Source organism: Opisthorchis viverrini (assembly GCF_000715545.1).
Source record: "Opisthorchis viverrini unplaced genomic scaffold opera_v5_131, whole genome shotgun sequence".
Classification (NCBI taxonomy): domain Eukaryota; kingdom Metazoa; phylum Platyhelminthes; class Trematoda; order Opisthorchiida; family Opisthorchiidae; genus Opisthorchis; species Opisthorchis viverrini.
Genome location: NW_008751784.1, coordinates 1356087 through 1375344, shown reverse-complemented (window position 1 = coordinate 1375344; position 19258 = coordinate 1356087). Strand labels below are relative to the sequence as shown.

Here is a 19258-nt window from a genome sequence, read left to right as displayed (position 1 = left end):
ACTGGACGAAAATTATGGTTGTACGGCAGTGAAGCATCAGTGGCAGCACTGACGTTGCTGTCTTTGATGATGACAATGATGATGCCTAAAGTTGTGCGTCCTCTTAAAGCAGCTCTGAATAGCCGGAAGATTGCGAATACAAGCGTCATCAGGTATGGTGCGTGGACGTAACACACATACATGTACTAAGGGGGCCGTCCCCGACTTTAAAGAAAACGATTAAGCGGTGGTCTGTCCGACTTAGAGGAAAACGTACGGTTTTGTATTATTCGACACTTTCTCTTGGAAACGAACAAAACACATCCAATGATCCTTTCTGCTGATTAGAATCGTGTATAACATCATGGTAACTGGAAAACTTAATATTCCACCCCTGTTAGATTCTCTTCGTGCCAAGCCTGTAGGCAATCGATCTCTCTAGGGTAAAAATGGCTTAGTTGACCCTAAACAGAGTTTCTTGTACGAAGAGAGCATTGTATCGCTCGTCAGCTCTTGCGTTATCTGATAACTGAAACTTGGTGCCTTTCGCTTCACCTAACAAGTGAGTGAGGTCAGTGCCACAAATGAAACCGTCAACGACTGAATGGCGCACACAATTGGTCTCAGACAGTCTACGTTTGATCTCAACGTGTTGAAGGTAGTGTGATCTCTTACCGCGTATGCAGCTTCTGATAGTGTATGTTGTTGTAATCGCAACCGACCAATCACACATAATCGAGCTCTTGACGCTAGTGAGATGTCATCCTGGATTCAATTAATCTGGGACTTCGTTTTAAACAAATTTTGAATGGTCTCCTTTGAAGTTTCTAAGTCTGTGCTGACCGAACGTCATTGGTTAAGCTTTTGGTTTGCAAGATCCTTCCCTGTAACGTACAAGAATAGTCCAGTGACTTGGTGTGACCAGGAAATTTGAAGTTGATTGCTGGATTCCTGGCTTACCACAACGATAACTTTGTCTCACAGAGCCGAGTGTCTGGCTGGGGTAAGTTTGGTGCACGAGTTCATCAACCTTTCGAGTAAGTGTTTGCTCTTGCAACCATGTGCCCGGAGAGGACGTGCGGCTTTCCAGTCAATGTGGCGAACTACTGTGGTTTTATAGAGGTGCTTATAGTGTGTATTCAGAGATATGAACCGGCTTTCTGATACTAAACATACTGTACTGGCACGCTCAGAGAACGACGGTATTTTGCGCACAAATATATGCGTACAGAAGGGCCCAACTAATGCATAAACGAAAGCGTGGACGTACTTGGCCACACATAATCGTTCTTTTACTCTCAAGCTTGCTGGCTGGACCCACAGTGCAGGAGAATGGGTCCAACTGAGCAGAAAACTGCCTTGCAATAGATGGCCTTCGTCAACAACACAAGTACATAATCCTTTTCTGTTAGTGTTTTCGCCTTCGTGGCTGAGCTAAAATGGTTACCATATGTCATTCCGTCCCGTCCAACCCATTCCGCTCATACCTACCTGAATGTCCGATGAGCCTGTGAAGTGAGCTTACCCTGGTCTGACTGTTTCCCGCATTTAATTTCTCCTCGTCAAGACATTGCCGGAAATGGACCAGTCGTGCCTTTAATGGCGTTCGTGCATCCAAGCTATTGCCTTCAATGCATAGCTCCCTTTCCAATCTCCTCACTTAAAAGTCCACTGGCGACCATCTATTTATGCATCGATTATGCCAACTTCAGCCTCCAATGCGCAGCTATTCACCTCACCTCCCCGCCTCATCGGTGGACGAAACGTTCGAAAAGTACGCGGTTCTTAAAGCTGATAATTATAAGAATGATGGTGATGTCGAGCACGCTGCATTATCAATCACCGTCTTTAGTCACCTAATAAAATTTGCACACATGTCTTACCGGCCGAGCACTATCTCGTCCTTAAACCGTCCTTCCAAGCACTAAGGCAGAGCCACGTGTTCTCATGTTCACACACGGCTGCGCCCCCAAGGTATGTGCCTGTAAAAATTCATATGGCGAAGCAATGCACTGAACCACCTCAAGAGTGTATGCATTAGCTTTTTTTGGGTTCACCCATGTCAACTATGGAACGTTTATACATCTGTATTTTCCGAGTGAAGTAGTCCTATGTTCTCTGCGTTTAAGTTCTTGGAATGATGTAATGGCCAAACCTTCAGAATTAGAACACTAAGTGCCTCAAGGGTAGCGAACGTCACTTGCTGTCGGTAGAGACCTATGTCACACACTAAAGCGCTGGCACACGTAACAGGCATGTGTTCATACTCCAAGATTCTTTTCGATTCAGCAACCGGACTGTACGACATCTCGAACATCCAGAATCTGGATTTCCACAAGGTCCAAAGTAGTCGACCTTTTAGTGTATACTCGAGCCACGTACTCATTGTCATGGTTCATGTTCCAAACGAGCATTAAAATCTGTAACTTGCGCCTGGTAGCCCAATCATATATCCGCGCACGCTAGTAGTCCGTGAAAATCTCGTGTAAACGGAATCCTTCATCCGGTCCATCATCCCTTTAGTTTATGGTCTACACAACTCGAACAGTATCTCATTTGCTTTCCAAGAGAGTAATTATATATACATATACCAGATTGACGTTTTCTGAAAATTCTGGCCAAGGTTGTTATATTGAAAATGATATCTCTGTTATGCATAAATATATTGGTCGTTATACATTCACAGCCGTTATTCGACTAATAGCCAAATATCTCAGAAATAGTGGCGTTGTGTTTCCCTTATACGTATTCGTACGCTTCCTTGGTGAGAAACTTGCGTGGAAAGATGCGTGCAAAGAAATGGGGCCGAAATTTTTGTGAATTAAAAATGTCACACCAGCAACGACACTTCCACTTCGCTTTGTGGATTCCTTGTGTTTCAAGCTCATGCCAGTTTGACAGGTTTTCCATTCGGAAAAAAAGTTGCACAACGTGTAATGACGGTAGGAGATTGATGTTTGCCTAATGAAAGTTTAGAGTACCTATTTTCCATATTGAGTGCATTGGTTTTTGGACGGTTAAATTTGAAGATCCAGATATCCCATAGCGGTGCATGAGACTTGTCCGATGAATTTTACTTAATCTTGGAAGGTGCTAAAGTTTGAGACACACGTTTTGTTAGGACGGAATGAAACAAATGCAACCTGCTGTCCAATGAGTTCCAAATATGGCCAGCGTGAGTGCGTCCGTAAACCTTGGATTCGTGAAAAGAGTAATAGTCTCACGTTCGAAACAGAAACCGACCGTTTCTAATGTCCGCACCGCAAAGATTTTCACGTATGAAAACCAAGGCAACTCATTGGGAAATGTTACACTTGGTGCGAAGAGTGAGAAAGAAGCTTTAATGGCCGGCCAGCACATCGTCTTCGTAGGTGCGAAAGTTTGGTTTAGGGCTTCCAGTCTCATGCACTGCGCAGAGTAACTGCATTGGGACCGGGGATGACCTGTTACAAGAGAACTATGGATAATACTTCAATAAATCCCGCGCTGCCTGTGCCTGATTTTTGCAAGATTCTGTGTAAAGTTTCGTAGGAAGCTTTGTGACCATTCTTCGCACTCCTGAGGAACGTCGTGGCCTATGCTTCGTTGGTTGTAACGTCATCGAGTGCCAAGTAGATACATCGGACAGATCATATCCTCTACATACAGTTACCTGGTATCGGTAACCAAGTATAATTGGTTGGATGAATGGTTCATCCTATGCGTCCACCTTAAATATCGTCATAAGTGATGCTGATATGCGAAGCCCGTGTGCTTGGCTATACGAACTCATTTCAGTCATGACCTGCATTATACAGGACTGTTTTTAGTCGACTCCCGACATGTCTTTCTACTCTCCATAATCACCCCTATTCCCAATCGCCATTTGAGTATTATTCAAGACAACTCTACAGTCTTTCCGTACTTCTGTTTATCTATCTCAGGCTATTCGGCTCCTGTGTGATCGGCGCTAGATTCGCTTGCCTGACTGAGGTAGGTCAACTCACCGTTTGTGCGTATTTCCTTCTCAAGTTTCTAAGTCATGCTCGATTATCCGGAATCCATCGTGTCCCGGCCTTGAACTTCATTTTCTTGTTCCCGTTATCGAGCTCCCTTGTTGCCGATGCTGCTTCCCAACCTGTCTTCCACATCAAACAGGACTGATCGTAGCAGACTATTAAATTGGGAATCTCTTGCTACTTTCAGGCGTTTGGGATGATTTCATTTTTGCACACTGGTATGGATGCATAGTTCGCTCTTTCTCAAGCTCACAACTAGTAAACTTGAATCTGGTTCCCTTGAAGGTAACTAGTTATAGGTATGCTACGAATTCTTCGATAGCCCGCGACTGATTTTCCCCTTCCTAAGCCCCATCGGCTGGGTGTAGTCTCCGAGTTCCTGTCAACCTTATGAGCCAGTCCTTGTGCAGCACATTTATTCGAAGAGCTTCGTTCAATTCAGGTCCAAGTAGAATATAAATTTACGGAAACTCAGGACTGCGCCTAACTGATGAGCCCCGAGAAGGGTGCAACCGGTGGTCGGCTGTCAGAGAGTATTCACCAACCTTATGAGTGGTCCCCTTAAAAAAAAATTTACTGCGATATTTCAAATGTCTTACTTGCTGAAACATGAAGCGGCTTTTATAAAGTGTATTCAGTTAAGGAATGTTGTAAACGAGAGATCTAGCCGGGATTCAGCGGTCTCCCGTTAAGAGCATATTGGTGTGCAAATCTGGTTTTATATTGGAGTCATTGACTGCCATATGTTTCCAAGTTGGATAGGTATCTGTTACTTGTGGGTCGTTAAAGTCCAACTACTCATTCTCCTCAACGAAAGAAACCCCCCACGATCTTTAAACTGATTGGGCTGGCTACTATGCATGTAAGACAATCATATATCATGCAGAGCCGTTTTGCCCAGCAGTATGTAGAATGGAAACGACCTGGGTAATAAGTTTCACGAATCCTGATCCTGACGTATTGTGATTGACGACTTTCTCCCTGGAACCCTGAAACCCCGGCGAGCATGCCTCACGACTATTTGCACTCATGCATTGAAGTTATCGTTTTCGACGCCTGGTCGTTTCGATTTGTACGCCGGAATGCGTGATTTCCGTAAGCTCGTTTGCCCACCGTATTCAGTGCATCGCTGTTCTTCCGTCATCCCTTGGTCGCTCGAACTTAGATGGAACGTGCTTGGGTACGAAGTTTGAGGCTCGCAAACAAAACTGTGCTGGTCAGTGCTTGGTCTGTACTTCGAAGATCCACTTTTCATTCCGCTGGTTCTTATCCTTAGTTTTGTTTCTATTTTGGGTCACACTTCCCCATCTAGTTTGCGCTTTTACAGTTCAATACCAGTTTGTGCATCGCTACCAATAGTTCCACTGAAACCTTAAAGTGTTGTTGTGGACGGACCTGTTCTTTCTACCACGCGAACGGAACAAAATTTTAAACTGAATACCTAACCTATTGGCTTGTTATTTCCGGAACTTAAAAGGTTGATACGTCGATAGCCGTGGGGAAACATTTAGCCTCCCTAACGCCAGTGCTTTTCTTCAGTGTGGTCGTTCCTCTTCAAAAGAACAAGGCAGACTTACTATATTCCTCGCGGTTTGTTGTAGGACAGAGAGAGTTTCCATAGTTCGGAACCCGGTTTGTAGGGTACGTGTCCAAATCATTGTAGTTGACGCTACTCGATCAGTTTAGGGAGACGTAAGACGTGAGGGCAGTGCTCACTGATATCACTACATATATTTTTGTTTATTTTATTTGCTTTTATCCAATCAACCTATGTGGGGAGATTAGGCTGGATGATATCGGAGATAAGATTACGGATACCAATAGCAAACGTTTACCTATCCACTGTAAGCTGTTTTCGAACTGTTGTAAGGACTCAAGGGCTATCCCTGGCAATGGGCCACGAAGGCGCCGATTGTGAAACTCAACCACTTGTGATGTTTTCTCGTATGGTGACCAAACGTCTGCAAACCAACTGCCAAGCTCGGAAACAGATCGTGAAATAAAATGTAACCGTTCAGCCGTAACACTCTATCGGTGCCTAGTTGCCATGCCACACAAGATGAGTCAGGGGCTGGGGTGCTGCCGCATTGCCCAAGGCTAGATAGGAGCAGTCGAGATGTTGGTGTCGGGTTCGAACCACAGACCTTCCGGTCATTAAGTTGACGCCCTAACCCCTGAGCTATCTCTAGCTCATCTATTTCTTAGTGGCAGTCCAATAACGTCCTTTGGATGAGTTACATTTGTTGTCATCATGGTGTTTCACAGCCATTCTCAGTTTCGTTTTCCTATTTCTAGTTTGTCAATGGTGGCTCACTAGCTGACCTGCTCAGTGCAAAAGGAATGGACCTGCCCTGGCTGCTTCGATCAAGTCTGGCTCTGGATATCGCCAATGGTCTTCATCATTTGCACTGCAATAACCTTATCCACCGAGATTTGTCTTCGGCGGTAAGTAGAGAGATTCGTTGTGAGTATGTCGAAATATTGCTAGCTCGGGTGCGTTCACTGGTCGTTGATCTGTTCATCGACCCTGGTAGTTGACTTGAAATCGTTTCACCCCTAGTCGTGTAGACGTCGTCAGTGTTCGGTTGAGTGGGTCACTCAGCTCACTCGAAATGGTACCTTATCACGCAGTCCACTTTATTTTGACGTAAAGCAATTTTTTCTGAGCTTAGGATGTAAAATTTGCTGCTTAAATATCTGTGCAACCCAGCAACCAGGTGAATTTCAGGTTAGGGACAGCACCGCGCATCTCAAAGTCAAATCAAAGGGTTCATCTGTGATGTCCTTTCGATGGGTACACTGCGACCGGAAGAACGAATGAAAGTTCAGAGATTGTGGGGTTTAGCGATTGTGTGAAACGAACCCTCGCGTTCTAGCAATAAAATGACCGCAGACTGCATTGCGGTAATGATACTTTTGAAACTATATGACTTGAATCTTAAAAATTACTTTGTGACATTCAATTGTGAGGTGTTCGTAATACGTGGGTAGAACTTCATTCTAACCCGTTTCGGTTTGCAGGCGGGAAAAGTTGTTCTACCACTGTAATGGTGATACTACTGATGGGGGGGGCACGCGAGTAGTATGTGTTGTTCGTAGAATTTCGCTTTTCGTCTATTGAAAAAGGGAGATCTGTTGCGGAATTCGTGGAGCCACTTTGTAACATTTGCTTGGATTTAACCGACGAATGAGTGGAGTCAATGAATCTCCAGGAAATTTCAAGGAAACTCTTCCGGGAGAAGATGGGTATCCAGTTTTCGTATCTAAGATGCAAATTAGAGTTTTGCTTCCCGGTTCAGTGGTCTGTAACCGGTCAGTTGGCATTTCCTAATAAATAACTCCGCAGCGAAGGCCTTTTCCCTTTCACCACGACTGACCGTTGTTACTTGTCACTACAATACGGCGTGAAAGTTCCCTTGAAGATAAAGTTTAACCATCCTTCGAAATATCGCGGCTATCGTTCCTTAAGTAGGAACAGTATTTGGCAGCCCTGGTCGAAAATAGTCAAGGCTCGGGTTTTCCCATCAACGCGTTGTTCATCCACCTCTCTCTTTTCAACGGCATACTGAATGGAGAAAAAGACCAGGAATCTAACGCTACCAGGCTTTTTGTAACAGGTTTTTGTCAATTTTTGTGACACCCAGAACCTACGCAAGGAAATGCACTAGATAGAAGTTCAGTCGATGGGATGCATTCTTCCTCGTTCATTCCGGTGCAGCTAAAGTGTGTACATTCACTTGAATCATATGGTAAACGAGGGATTCTTCTGTGATCTAATTTATTACCCCCTTAACATCAACGGAACTTACATTTGAGCACCTATCATCAGTTATGTACACTTTGGTGTTAAACTAGAACATAAGGTTGACAGAAATCCGGAAACTTTGCCTGTCTGGTGAGCCCTAAGCAGAGCGAAACCGATTGCGGGCTTTCGGAGGGTTTTCAACAAACTTGTGAGTGGTTTGTTCCCTCTGGAAAATGCACTCAGATATCTCGAACTGAAACATGAAGCACCTTTGAACAGTATATTTGGTTGAAGAATATGCTCATCCAAAAATCAGCTGATTCTGTCGTTCACACCAAATTTTTCTCAAATGATTGTATTTCACCGTCGTGCGGTTAATGATATTGGACCATCTAATCATTAATTTGTTCCAGTTTGCAGACTTTTCCAGTTTAGAGATGTTTTGCCAAAGCCGACGGAAGCAAAATAAAGCATAGGAAATATGGTCTAGACGTAACTACTTGTTGTTTGCCTGCATTGCCACAAAATTCATCATCATCGATAGCATGACATCAGTGTTCAACACCGATGCTTCACTGCCGTAGAACCATGATTTATTTGAAGGCCTCACTGTGAAGAAGAGAACAGTAGATGGGGAAGGGACTTAATGCTAGCCTACGACAATCATTCCAGGGTGCCTACACTTCCAAACAATCATTCAAGCAATCTGGATAAAGAATGACAAGAAGCCCATTGACATCGGTTGACAGCAGTGTCTCCAACCAGGCGCAGTGGGGGGTCACGCGGGCCCACCGTGGAAGGCGAGTAGCACCGACAAAAAAGTCGAATAAAAAAACTATTCAGCTGTAGCACCCTTTCATTACTTAAATGCCATGCCACCCGAAGGAAACATGAGAGCTGGGATACTGCCAGGTTGCCCAAGCTTAGACGGGAAGTCGAGAGGTGGAGATCGGGTTTGAACCACAGACCTTCCGATCAGTGAATTCGTGCGCTAACCAATGAACCATCTCGCAACCAAACGTTTCATAATCTTCTTTATATTTCTCTGCCAGATCAAGGGTTGATCACCTCTACTTCCTCCACTCTGTATTGGGCACGGAAAACAGTACTCTCTTCGGCAAACGATGGCTAGGCATACGCAACACATGTCCCAACCAACGAAGCTTCGGGTGCTGGACCCATTCTTCAATGGAAGTACCCGTTGCACAACCGAAAACTCGTCTTCTAATTATCTCGTTGCGGATTCTCCGACACCAACCCACACGAGCTATGATCCTGAGATAACGAAGACGTCTCAGTTCCGCTGCTCGAACGGGCCTGTGCTCACAACCATATAACAAAACATCTTGTAAGTGGCGTCTTCAGTGACTGCATATCCAGGAGCATGGTCTTACACTTTGTGGGTGCAAAATGCACACCAAAGGACAGGATGACTTTGGTTAATTCATCCAAAAACACCTGCTCCTTCTGCTCCTTTTCGAACATGAGAACGATGTCATCTGCATATTCCAGATCGACAAGGTTTTCTTCACAGGCTATTTGAACACCAGGGTTTTGGAGACCCTGCAGCGTTCGTCTCATTATTTCATCGATCACAAAGTTAAAAAGGAGTGGAGAGAGTGGGCATCCCTGACAGACACCGCTTTGTGTACGGAAGCCTTTGGAGAGCCCGCCGTATACCCTCACAAACTTACTACAAACTTGCTTCAGACCTATAGTTTGTTGCCCGTGATATTCGGAGCTTAACTTTTATTTGCTAATGCAACACTAAATAAGTGACTAGGAGTTGTTCCTTGGTGTTCTTTTGATTCTTTGTTTTTGCCCTAATAGTCTCCAGTGAAAGTTAATGTAGTATCGTAACGGTTTTCGGCAGTTACCGTAACTCCTAGCGTCAAAGTTTATCTGTAAAAAGTGCATATAATCCGTAGAAACAGGTTTGGTGGCGGCACTGCTCTATTTGACCGCTTTGTGCCTCGTGCAACCTGCTTGGATTTTGTGGCCTTGGGTACCGATTAGATCGGAGGCCTGTGGCGAAATAGCAAACTAGCCACGCACGCTGTAGTCCAGTTCACCCACAATATGGCCTATGCATCCGAAAGCGTTTGCTGTTCCGCCCAACCTTTCGATTCCGTGTGCGTGTGTTTTTGTGCATGTTCACATGCTTGATCGATTCTCGGTTTATCTTACCGGTCCCGCCCGGTCCTGTGCTATGGTAAGGACCACTCATCGGATGACCTGCCAGCCAACCTGCGCTGCCCAGTTGTTCGATCAGAGCCTTATCCCAGTAGACTTTCGGCCCTGTGCAGATTTAAAGCGTTCTTCTCTCTGGACTTATAATTCTACTTTTGTTGATTAGCAGAATCACAGTGGCAAGTCACTGTCTCTGATTGTCAATTTGAAACGTGGGATATGCGGCTGAATCACTCGGTTGCTCAACACTAATTATGCCGGAGGAGCATTCTCATATGACGATATCCGCTTAGTGGACCACGAAAGCATTTCTGGAAAGCAGTTGCACAGCAGATGTGACTGTTTGATATATACATTTGGGTCTCTGTCTATTGGGAACATGGCTCCAAATTTCTAGCACTGTCAGTACACTGCTTCCTCCAAAAGTAAATTCCAAGGAAGTTTACAACCTATGTTTATCCGGGAATGACTGCACTGCAGCGTTTTGCCAAGTCGCTAGCGGTGGTTGAATCCGCTGTGTTCGATGGGCCCCCGGTCAACAGCATACTTTGCGCTGTACGAATGAAAGCTGGCTTTAAAGCGCTAAAATCAAGGAGAAGCCGTACTTCTTTGTAGTGGTTACGTATGCCCCAACCGATTGCAGTGGTGGTACAGAGAAAGACGAATCTTAACGAGAATGGTATTGTGTTGCAGTGCATTGTATTCGATATGTTAATAGTTTTTGCATCTCGTATTTAAGATTGGTTCTAGAAAGAATTCTAGCAAACCGTACTGAATTTTGCCACACAGTTCTGGGTGGCATACGGCTTTTAACCCCTTCATTTCACCACTGTTCGTTTTCTCCATTCTCCTCTTTATATGTATTGTGCCGGCCTTGGACCGGCTGTCCGAGCTTATTGTTTTCACTCCTGCTTTTCTCCTGCTCTAGTAGGTATCACCGATTTGACCTGACATCAAATGTTGATGTTATCATTGGGTTACAACTGACTTCTTAGGCGGTAACTTCATTTGCATAGCAATATAACCTTGGGGTTGTGGCAGACTTAGATATCCGAACGCTAGTGTTACGTAACTGTTCTCCCAACCCGTGGAGTAAGCTGGTGAATGGCTCCTAGTCACCCATACCTAACAATTCCACGAGACCTAAGATAAGCAAGTGAATGTCGAACGAAAATTGATATATGGCTTCGTAACCAGTGCACGTATTTGGGTATGCGCATATTTTTGACATGCTTGACCACCCGTACGCCCTCACGAGGTCTCATGAGCTGAACTGACACACGTAACACGCTAAAAGCAGCTGGAGCGAACGAATCGGCTGTTGCATTGGAGTTTTCGTTGTGCACTGTATTTGTAGAGGAGCGAACGAATCGGCTGTTGCATTGGTGGAGTTTTCGTTGTGCACTGTATTTGTAGGGAAGGTTTACTTATCCAAGTTTTTGCGGGAATCCTCTCAAATGGTAGACTAGTTTCTCTGAAATCACTACAATATAGTGTTGAATTGGGGTTTGTAAAAGACCACACATGACATCGTGTTAGGCGCCAGATCCACCGAAGATTCGGTCTTAGTTAGTTTGCACTCCAGCGTCCAGCGCTTGCAAGAAGATGCGCGCATGCTCTGCTTCGGTTTTCGCAGTCAGTTCGCTGCATGCAATCTTACCAACGGATTTGGATACTCTAAGGTTTCAGGCCACGGATTGACAACCGGACCTGGTGACCAAAATTCGTCTGTCCTAGGTAATTAGTCGATTTTAGTTTCGTGGTCTTGATATAGTCTCTTTTTCTGTCACTCAGATATAGCAAAAAGGAAACAGTTAGCCCGTGCAAAGAAAGGACGCGTTTGAGGATACGCGGAAAAATGATAGCTGAAAGGATGAAGGGAGTGGTCTTCCAGTATTTCAGATTTTCTGTTGGGTTTCCGAAGTTTCACTATAAGGGAACTAGTTAGTTTTTTGAAATTATAAAGACCCGTCGATCACGAAGGGAGAGGATTCTGAAGGTAGGCGTGACAATAAACAGGAAGACCCGTTCACTGATGAGAATTTCGGTGACATTGGAAAATAGATCGCCATAAGTACGGTCACTGGACAGAGCACTCGTGTTCTATTTCTTTCCCTGTGCTCAGGTCCCTGTTTACAAAGCCAACTTTTGATCACTCTGCAAACCAACATACGCTTGTTGTTTTACAGAATATTCTGATCCGTGTGGGTCCTTTCGTTCCCTCCGAACCCGATGGTCTGGATTCTAAGAATTTCCCTGGTCACTTAGTCTACGGTGTTTCCGGCGGCCAGAATGTGGTTGTCTCCGACGCGGCGTTCGTGCGCGATTGTCCTGCACATTCTCGATCCAGACGACCTTGTTCAAAAGTGCCACTAACCTACAGCCAGAGACAGGCTGAATTTTCCACAAACGGTCGGAGTCTGTCGCCAGTTTGTATGGCTGTCGATCGCGAACAAATGGGTGGTGATATCAGCTCTTCCTCAACTGAGTGCGGTGGTCCGATCACTATGCAAAACGGTGACCCGTCAATGCTGGAGCAAACGAAATTTGCAAAACATTGTTTGCTTTCCCTGCCTATCGTAGAACCGGTCTGGAAGCGGCTCGCCTGGTCTAGCGCTCTGTTTCCACCGGACATCTCTCCCAGTTATACCGCTGTTGTTGCTGATCTTGGTCTGTGTTTGGATCTAAGTCAGTAAGTTATTATTGCTGAATTCAGCACTTCTTTCGATACATTCCTAGCACTCTTTCTCATCTCGGCAACCGGCTGTCTTGGTGGCTCTCTCTTCCGAACTTTGAAGCTCCCTGTAGACCTGATGCCTGTATCTGGAAAGTTTACCGTCTTCATATCGTCAGCTTTAACGAAACCAGTGTGTATTTGACGAAACGTAGCTGCATTCCTGTATATCCATCAGTGCATGAACCGAATTTCACGGAAAGATGACTCATGAGTGAGGAACAGTAAACGCTCAGAATACATATCACGTGAAAGAACTGGATCACCGAAATCTGATTTCTGACGGATTCAGTCTAGTCTGCTTTTTTCTGAGTTTTGTCACATAATCATGTGATGATGTTGGTGAAATGACAATGATGCCTTCTAAGGAAAAACCGGACTTGAGTCATTTGACTGGACCCCTAATTACGTCAGGGTTTCTACACGTATAGAATTATTAGTTTGTTGGAGGTAGTTGGGTGTCAGTCGTCGAGACATTAGGGGACGTGCCAGACTCCACAAATGCCAACGTGTAAGCAACTAGAAATGTGGTATGATTTCATTCAAGAGCATTGATGGAATGACATTTGTCAGTTTCGTTTGCTCCACACAGAGGTGTTTGGTGATTTTCGAGCTAGATTCACTAAAAAGCCGCCATTTGGATGACTCTGCAGAGTCCTTTCTTGCCCATTTTCCGGAGTTGTTGGGTCACGATTCCCGTCGCTCACTTGTCGGTGATCTGACGACTGCCATCCCCCTCCCCATTCCTGTTGGTTCGAATAATGGTGAGTTTCTGGCAATTCTCTACGCTAGATCGCGCCACAGAGAGCTCTCAGAAAGTGGCAAGAAGCTGTTTGTGTCTAGTAGTTCGCTGCAACAGAATTAGCTTGCTTTACCATAGCGAACGCTTGTGAGAAAATGCCATTTTACCCATCCGTGTTTAATTAGGCTTGTAAGATTATTGTTCACGGCATAAGAAGCCTTTTTGTGGCTGGTGTCCGTTTCTTGCGCGTTCGCAAAGATGGAGCAAGAGGTCCATTAAGTAGTCTTCTCAATATCCTGAGTATCTTTAACCTTTTGTTCAGCTCACCGCTTGACAACGGCGTAACCGAGGATCCACGTTAAGTTTGATTGCAGTGTAATCGATGAGAATAAATAAGTGGCCCGTTGGAGTGAGAACACTGACGTTATCCGCCCAAATCAATGAACAGACAAGTTGAGCGAAGATGACCTTTTCAGTATCATTTCTACCGGCTCAGACATGTATACAACGAGCAGAATCGATCATGACAGTGAATTATTTCAATGTGCTCAAGATGATAAGCAATATTTAAGACTGCGAAGACTCGTATAGGTTCGGCTAGTCATGTGAGGCTGATAAGTCCGGTCTCATAATACTCAATATCTGTCGAAATAGTTTCTGAATGCGAAGCTTAGGTTTAAAAAATGCGGGTGTCAATTACTTTTGCGATATAAAGAAGCCTAGTTCTTATAATTGTGGCGTCTTGTCTCGTACTTCATTCATTGGCTCAGATACAGTTCATGGTCAATTGCATGTCTATAACAGGATAAACCTGAATGAAAGAAAACTGCGTACTTCATATCGGACGCTGTGTTCTGAGGCATGCACTTTGACAGTTGGATCAAACCCAAACCTCATGCTTACGGACGAGCCTAATTTGTTTACCTGGGCAGTTGTATGAGTCCCAGTTGACTGGCTAGAGATGAGGCTACTTCTCGAATCGGGAAGGCCAGGACAGCTTTTGTGGACATCCGACACCTATGGCGCTGAAGTGACGTGGGTTAATCTGTCAGCGGCAGAGTTCACACCGCAGCAGTGTGATCCATACTGCTTTAGGGACCGAAAATGTGGCCTCTACATGCATAGAACATACGAAAGATGTCAGTGTTTGACCATCGGTGTCTCCCAAGCGTTGTTCGGGTCTGGTGTGAACATTATGTTAGTAATGCCAAGGCACGCCAGATTGTCCCTGGGAGAAGGAACTCTCCCGCGATAGATGAATTGATCACCGGTTAGTGCATGTACTCCTCATGCCAGAAGACCGTCTACCTCAAAAGTGTCTTTTCGCCCAGCCCTGTGCCGAATGGAAGCAACTGAGAGGTACACAGTTTATGACCTGGCAACGTAATATGAAAACTAATCAGTTAACTTAATCGGGTCAACAATTGCCGCCTTCCTGGATGGGGGATCCCTGAACTCAACTCACTGGCAAAAACAACCCAATCACGCAGTCAGTGGCACTCGTGCCTCAAAACTATCACCTTCAAGGCGCAGCTACCCAGTTTATGAACTAACGAAACATGCTATTGCCTCCAAGGCTTGGCTGTATTACCTACACGTTCCCTATTCCCGGTGATCAAAACTGTAGCAGATTGGACCAGTTTGCTTATGGTACCCAGTTTATAGCTGATAAATTGATTGATTGTTGATTGATTGATTGATTGATTGATTGATTGATTGATTGATTGATTGATTGATTGATTGATTGATTGATTGATTGATTGAATTGATTATTGATTGATTGATTGATTGATTGATTGATTGATTGATTGATTGATTGATTGATTGATTGATTGATTGATTGATTGATTGATTGACTGACTGACGTATATGTTTCCGCCACTCTGAACTGAGCACGGAAAACACCACTCTCGTCGGCAAACGATGGTTCGGCATGCACACTACATGGCCCAACAAACGTACTTTCTAGTGCTGAACACATTCTATAGTGAAAGTTCAAAAGCATGACCTCACGCTTTCTGGGTACAGTGCGCATGTCAAAGGATGAGACTTCATGTCTCTTCCCCTTCGAAGACGAGAACGATGTCGTCCGCATGTTTCAGGTCGACCAGGTTGTCGTCAGCCGCTGTTTGAATACTGCGATATGATCATAACTTATATAGTGCAGTTCGAAGGCATGATGAGAAGATGCATAGTTGGGAAAATCGTTCAGTTGTTCAGCTGGTGCCTAGCTGCCATGCCACCCGAAGGAAGCACAAGGGCTGGGATACTGCCGATTTGCCCAAGCCTAGACAGGGCAAGTCGAGAGGTAGGAGTCGGGTTCGAACCGCGGACCTTGCGGTCAGTAAATTCAATTCACGCTCATTTGAGCCATCTACATAGTTGGAACGACCGATCGAAACTTATGATGAACATGCTTTGCCGTGTTTTAAAATCCTCAATTTAAAACTGTCGTGGTAAGGCTGCAGAACCCTGGTGGTGAAGTAGTTAAATGAACTAAGCGACCTGATGCAGGTTTAGTTTCCGGTAGGAATGTGTAACCAGGTTTCTGTGTATACCGTTCGTAAACGGTCTGTTTTTTTGGTGAGCAGTGTACACAGTTTCAAAATACCTTGTTATCGCGCGTCAGCTAATCCCCTGTTTCCAGTGAAATTCAGCTGACACACAGAGGCCCTGTTTTCCGGAGAATTCAGTGACTTTGGAAAGGTTGACCTCTATATTAGTGCGATATCCTAGCTTGTCTCAACTACGCTGGTATGATACTTCAGATTAACCGTATCAAAAATATTGCGAAAGGTCCGCCCTCAAGGCATATTGTACGTTGTGTAAGGATTCTTAAAATCAGTCACATCCACCAGATAGAGTTTTGATCGATTCGGTACTGTTTCGTAGTTGTGGCTTGTCAGGTGCCCGACTATCATCCAGTAGTCTTCTGGAATATCGTCTGCATTCCAGCATGGTTTGAATCGCGTGATGCATTGAAAGTATTCGGGACGCGCAACTCGTGAGGGCCGTAATTCACTACTAACACGGTTGTCAAGTTTGTCTATCGTTTCTGCAGTTTAGCACATGATGGTTATATCTGATTAAGTCTTGCTTGTAGTTCCACTATATTTTTTCCTCGTATCCTTTTCTAAATTAACCAGGCTCTTCAGACCCTGTGAAAGAATATCATATGGAGAGTTTCGGATACTGCCCTCTGTGTCCAGAACACTGAGGTTTCTCTAGACTAAACCGTTCGTCGTCTTTACTGTTTCTGCTCTCTAGTCAAGTGGAAGCTCCCATAAAATAGGGTTGGGTACGTGTTCTTACCACTGAAAACATTGTGAAATAACGGCTCTTAGTTGACTAACAATCGTGGTAATTTGTTTTACTGAAACCCTTTAATAAAAATAATAAGGGAAAAGGCAAGAAAAGGAACCGTGGACATCCGAGTTGCCCACACGTCGTATATCTGACTGTACTTCTTGTAGGGATTTTTGGCAGGTGGCTTGTGTGAATCAACTTGGCGAATAGGTCAAATGTACGACTGGAAGAGCATGTTGCAGCGTTCCGGGCACTTTTTCCAGCACATCGGCCCCATAAAGTGAATAAGAAAAGATTGTATTTGGCGGTTGCGCTAACTTTGCTTCAGTAGCTAGGTCTAGTTAACTCGTTTGTGTGAAAAATTGTAGAAGAACATATGATCTGATCCCAAATAGATTTTAATGAACACACGACAGGTAGTGAGTTTTCGATACTACCGACCATTGTTGAGGATATGACTGGTTGTTATGGGAAATTTCTTCATATTTAGGGGGTGCCATATGACCAGGCGTTCTTGATCACTGCAGGTAGAATGAACAATCGGAGAGGTCGGTTCATTTTCCCGGGGGGATACCGGTTGGGTGGGAGTTTTGACACATGCGTCGAACGAATCCCACATAGCCGACGCTTATCTTGGCTGATAAGCGTAGAACCATTCTGGCCACGATTAAGCCGCCTGTGGCGACTTCTGGATCGCGAGGAAGCGAAAAGAAGCTGACTAGATTTTCATAAAGGAAAATATTCCCAAGATTACTGAAAACTCTTCGGCATTCGCACATTCACTTGAAGAACAGCATAGCCGAGAGATTCATTTGGGTCTCCTGTGAGAACCACAGTGATTTGCAAAGGAGTGTATTTGTCGAAAGCTGACTAGATGTTCAATCTGACGGGGTTGTGCGTGTCTTTCACTCGCAGTTCAAGTGAATAACAAACATCAAAGCGAATATAGTGTGGCTTACGAACGGTGGTGTCCAGTTTTTTAAGGTGACTACTAGAAACAGCGAGGTGAACTAGGCTTGCAAGTCTGAAGATTGATTTCATTGTGCTGGGCGCTGAACGAGGCTAGTGCGGTTGACACGAGCAGGGCTTTTGTTTCCCAGTCATAGGCTTATGAAGATGAGAGCTGGCTCAATGGTTAGAGTGCGAATTCACTGATCGGAAGGTCTTTGGTTCAAACCCGATCTCTGACTTTTGAATTCCTCTGTATGGGTTTGGGCAAATTGGCAGTATCCCAGCCCTGTGGACGTCCAGAAGCTGTGACACTGCGGTAGAATCTAGTCCCTCTGTGGCGTTTTCCGCTCATGATTCGATATAGGCGGAAGGCCTGACAAAACAATGGAAAATCCAGGGTGGGTTTGAAGATAGACAACACATCTGGTTTTTCAGGTCCCCTCTATCATTTAAACTTTCGCGATCTGGAAAACGCTTTAAATCGTTTATGTGTTTCTACTCGATTTTCTCATATCTCGTTGGTTATGCAGTGTGATGACTACATGGCTTCCGTGTGTTTGCAGGCCTAGTAGGGTTCGATCTAGATGCATGTGTTGATTTGGTTCTTCACTCATCCCGTCCTTAACTCTCTTCCGATTCCTTGTGTATTGTAGAAGTNGCAGTGTCCTGGTCGGAAATCCTTATTACATCGCACCTGAGTGCCTCAACCGAATCGCTCCGTACACATTTGCGGCCGATGTTTTCTCCTTTGGTATCCTAATTTGCGAATTGATCACTCGATTGGTCAACGACGGTGCACGAATACCGCGGACGAATGTAAGTGTAAACTTTTCACATTTAAGCAACACTGAGAACCTCATCAATACTCATCAGCTGCGCGCGTTCCCATCAGAGGACAGTCGCAGACCGTTAACGTCATGACCACGGGTCTATCACTGGTTGGTGATTACCTGATTCTCAATGGGGCTCGGGGACTGCGCACACCTGGTGAGCCCCAGAAAGGACCAAACCGGTCGTGAACTTTCGAAGTGTTTTCAGCAATTTTACGAGTAGTGTGTTACGTTTATACGATGTATTGCTATTCTAACGTATCATGCCAACTAAAAAATCAGGTGGCCTGATGCAGCACATTCAGTTGTTCAGGAACATGATAAGCAAGACATTCAGCTATGATTCAGTTGCGTAACCCATGAAAACCAAACTGTTATGCATGCGAGTGTATATCGCCAATTCCGTGCAATTCGGGTTCAAGTAGAACATAAGGTTCCGAGGAACTCGTGACAGTTTTATAACCAATTCCTTGTTTACCTGTGGGATTGTTTTACCCAGGGCAAGTGATTGTTGTGTATCATAACGCTTAATACTTGCATACGGGTCTAAAAGTGATCCCCAGAAACGACTAGCTGGTGTTTCCGACAGCCCTTCTTGTTGTCCTTGGGCTCACTCTGATGGGTCGTAAAACAACGCATCTGACACGTACCACCTATTCGTTTCGTTGCTGAGCCAGCTTGGTTCCGTTTGGGCTAATAGTACTACGTGTGTGTTCATTAAAATAAGGCATCATTCACGTGTGGTAAATGAGGGCGTCACCCGTCAGTCACTCGGATATCACG

The 19258-nt window shown here is 44.8% G+C and overlaps 1 protein-coding gene across 1 annotated transcript in view; it reads left to right on the top strand.

Annotated features, from left to right (window-relative positions):
• The window catches only part of T265_06292 (hypothetical protein), a gene marked incomplete at both ends in the record, with an annotated part of 39598 nt that overhangs the window by 1646 nt on the left and 18694 nt on the right, over positions 1–19258 (top strand). The window contains 4 exons of the mRNA XM_009171512.1: positions 3903–3951; positions 6273–6422; positions 12102–12604; positions 18299–18461. Of these exons, the coding sequence (XP_009169776.1) occupies positions 3903–3951; positions 6273–6422; positions 12102–12604; positions 18299–18461 (865 nt within the window). The remainder of the gene's footprint in view (positions 1–3902; positions 3952–6272; positions 6423–12101; positions 12605–18298; positions 18462–19258) is intronic.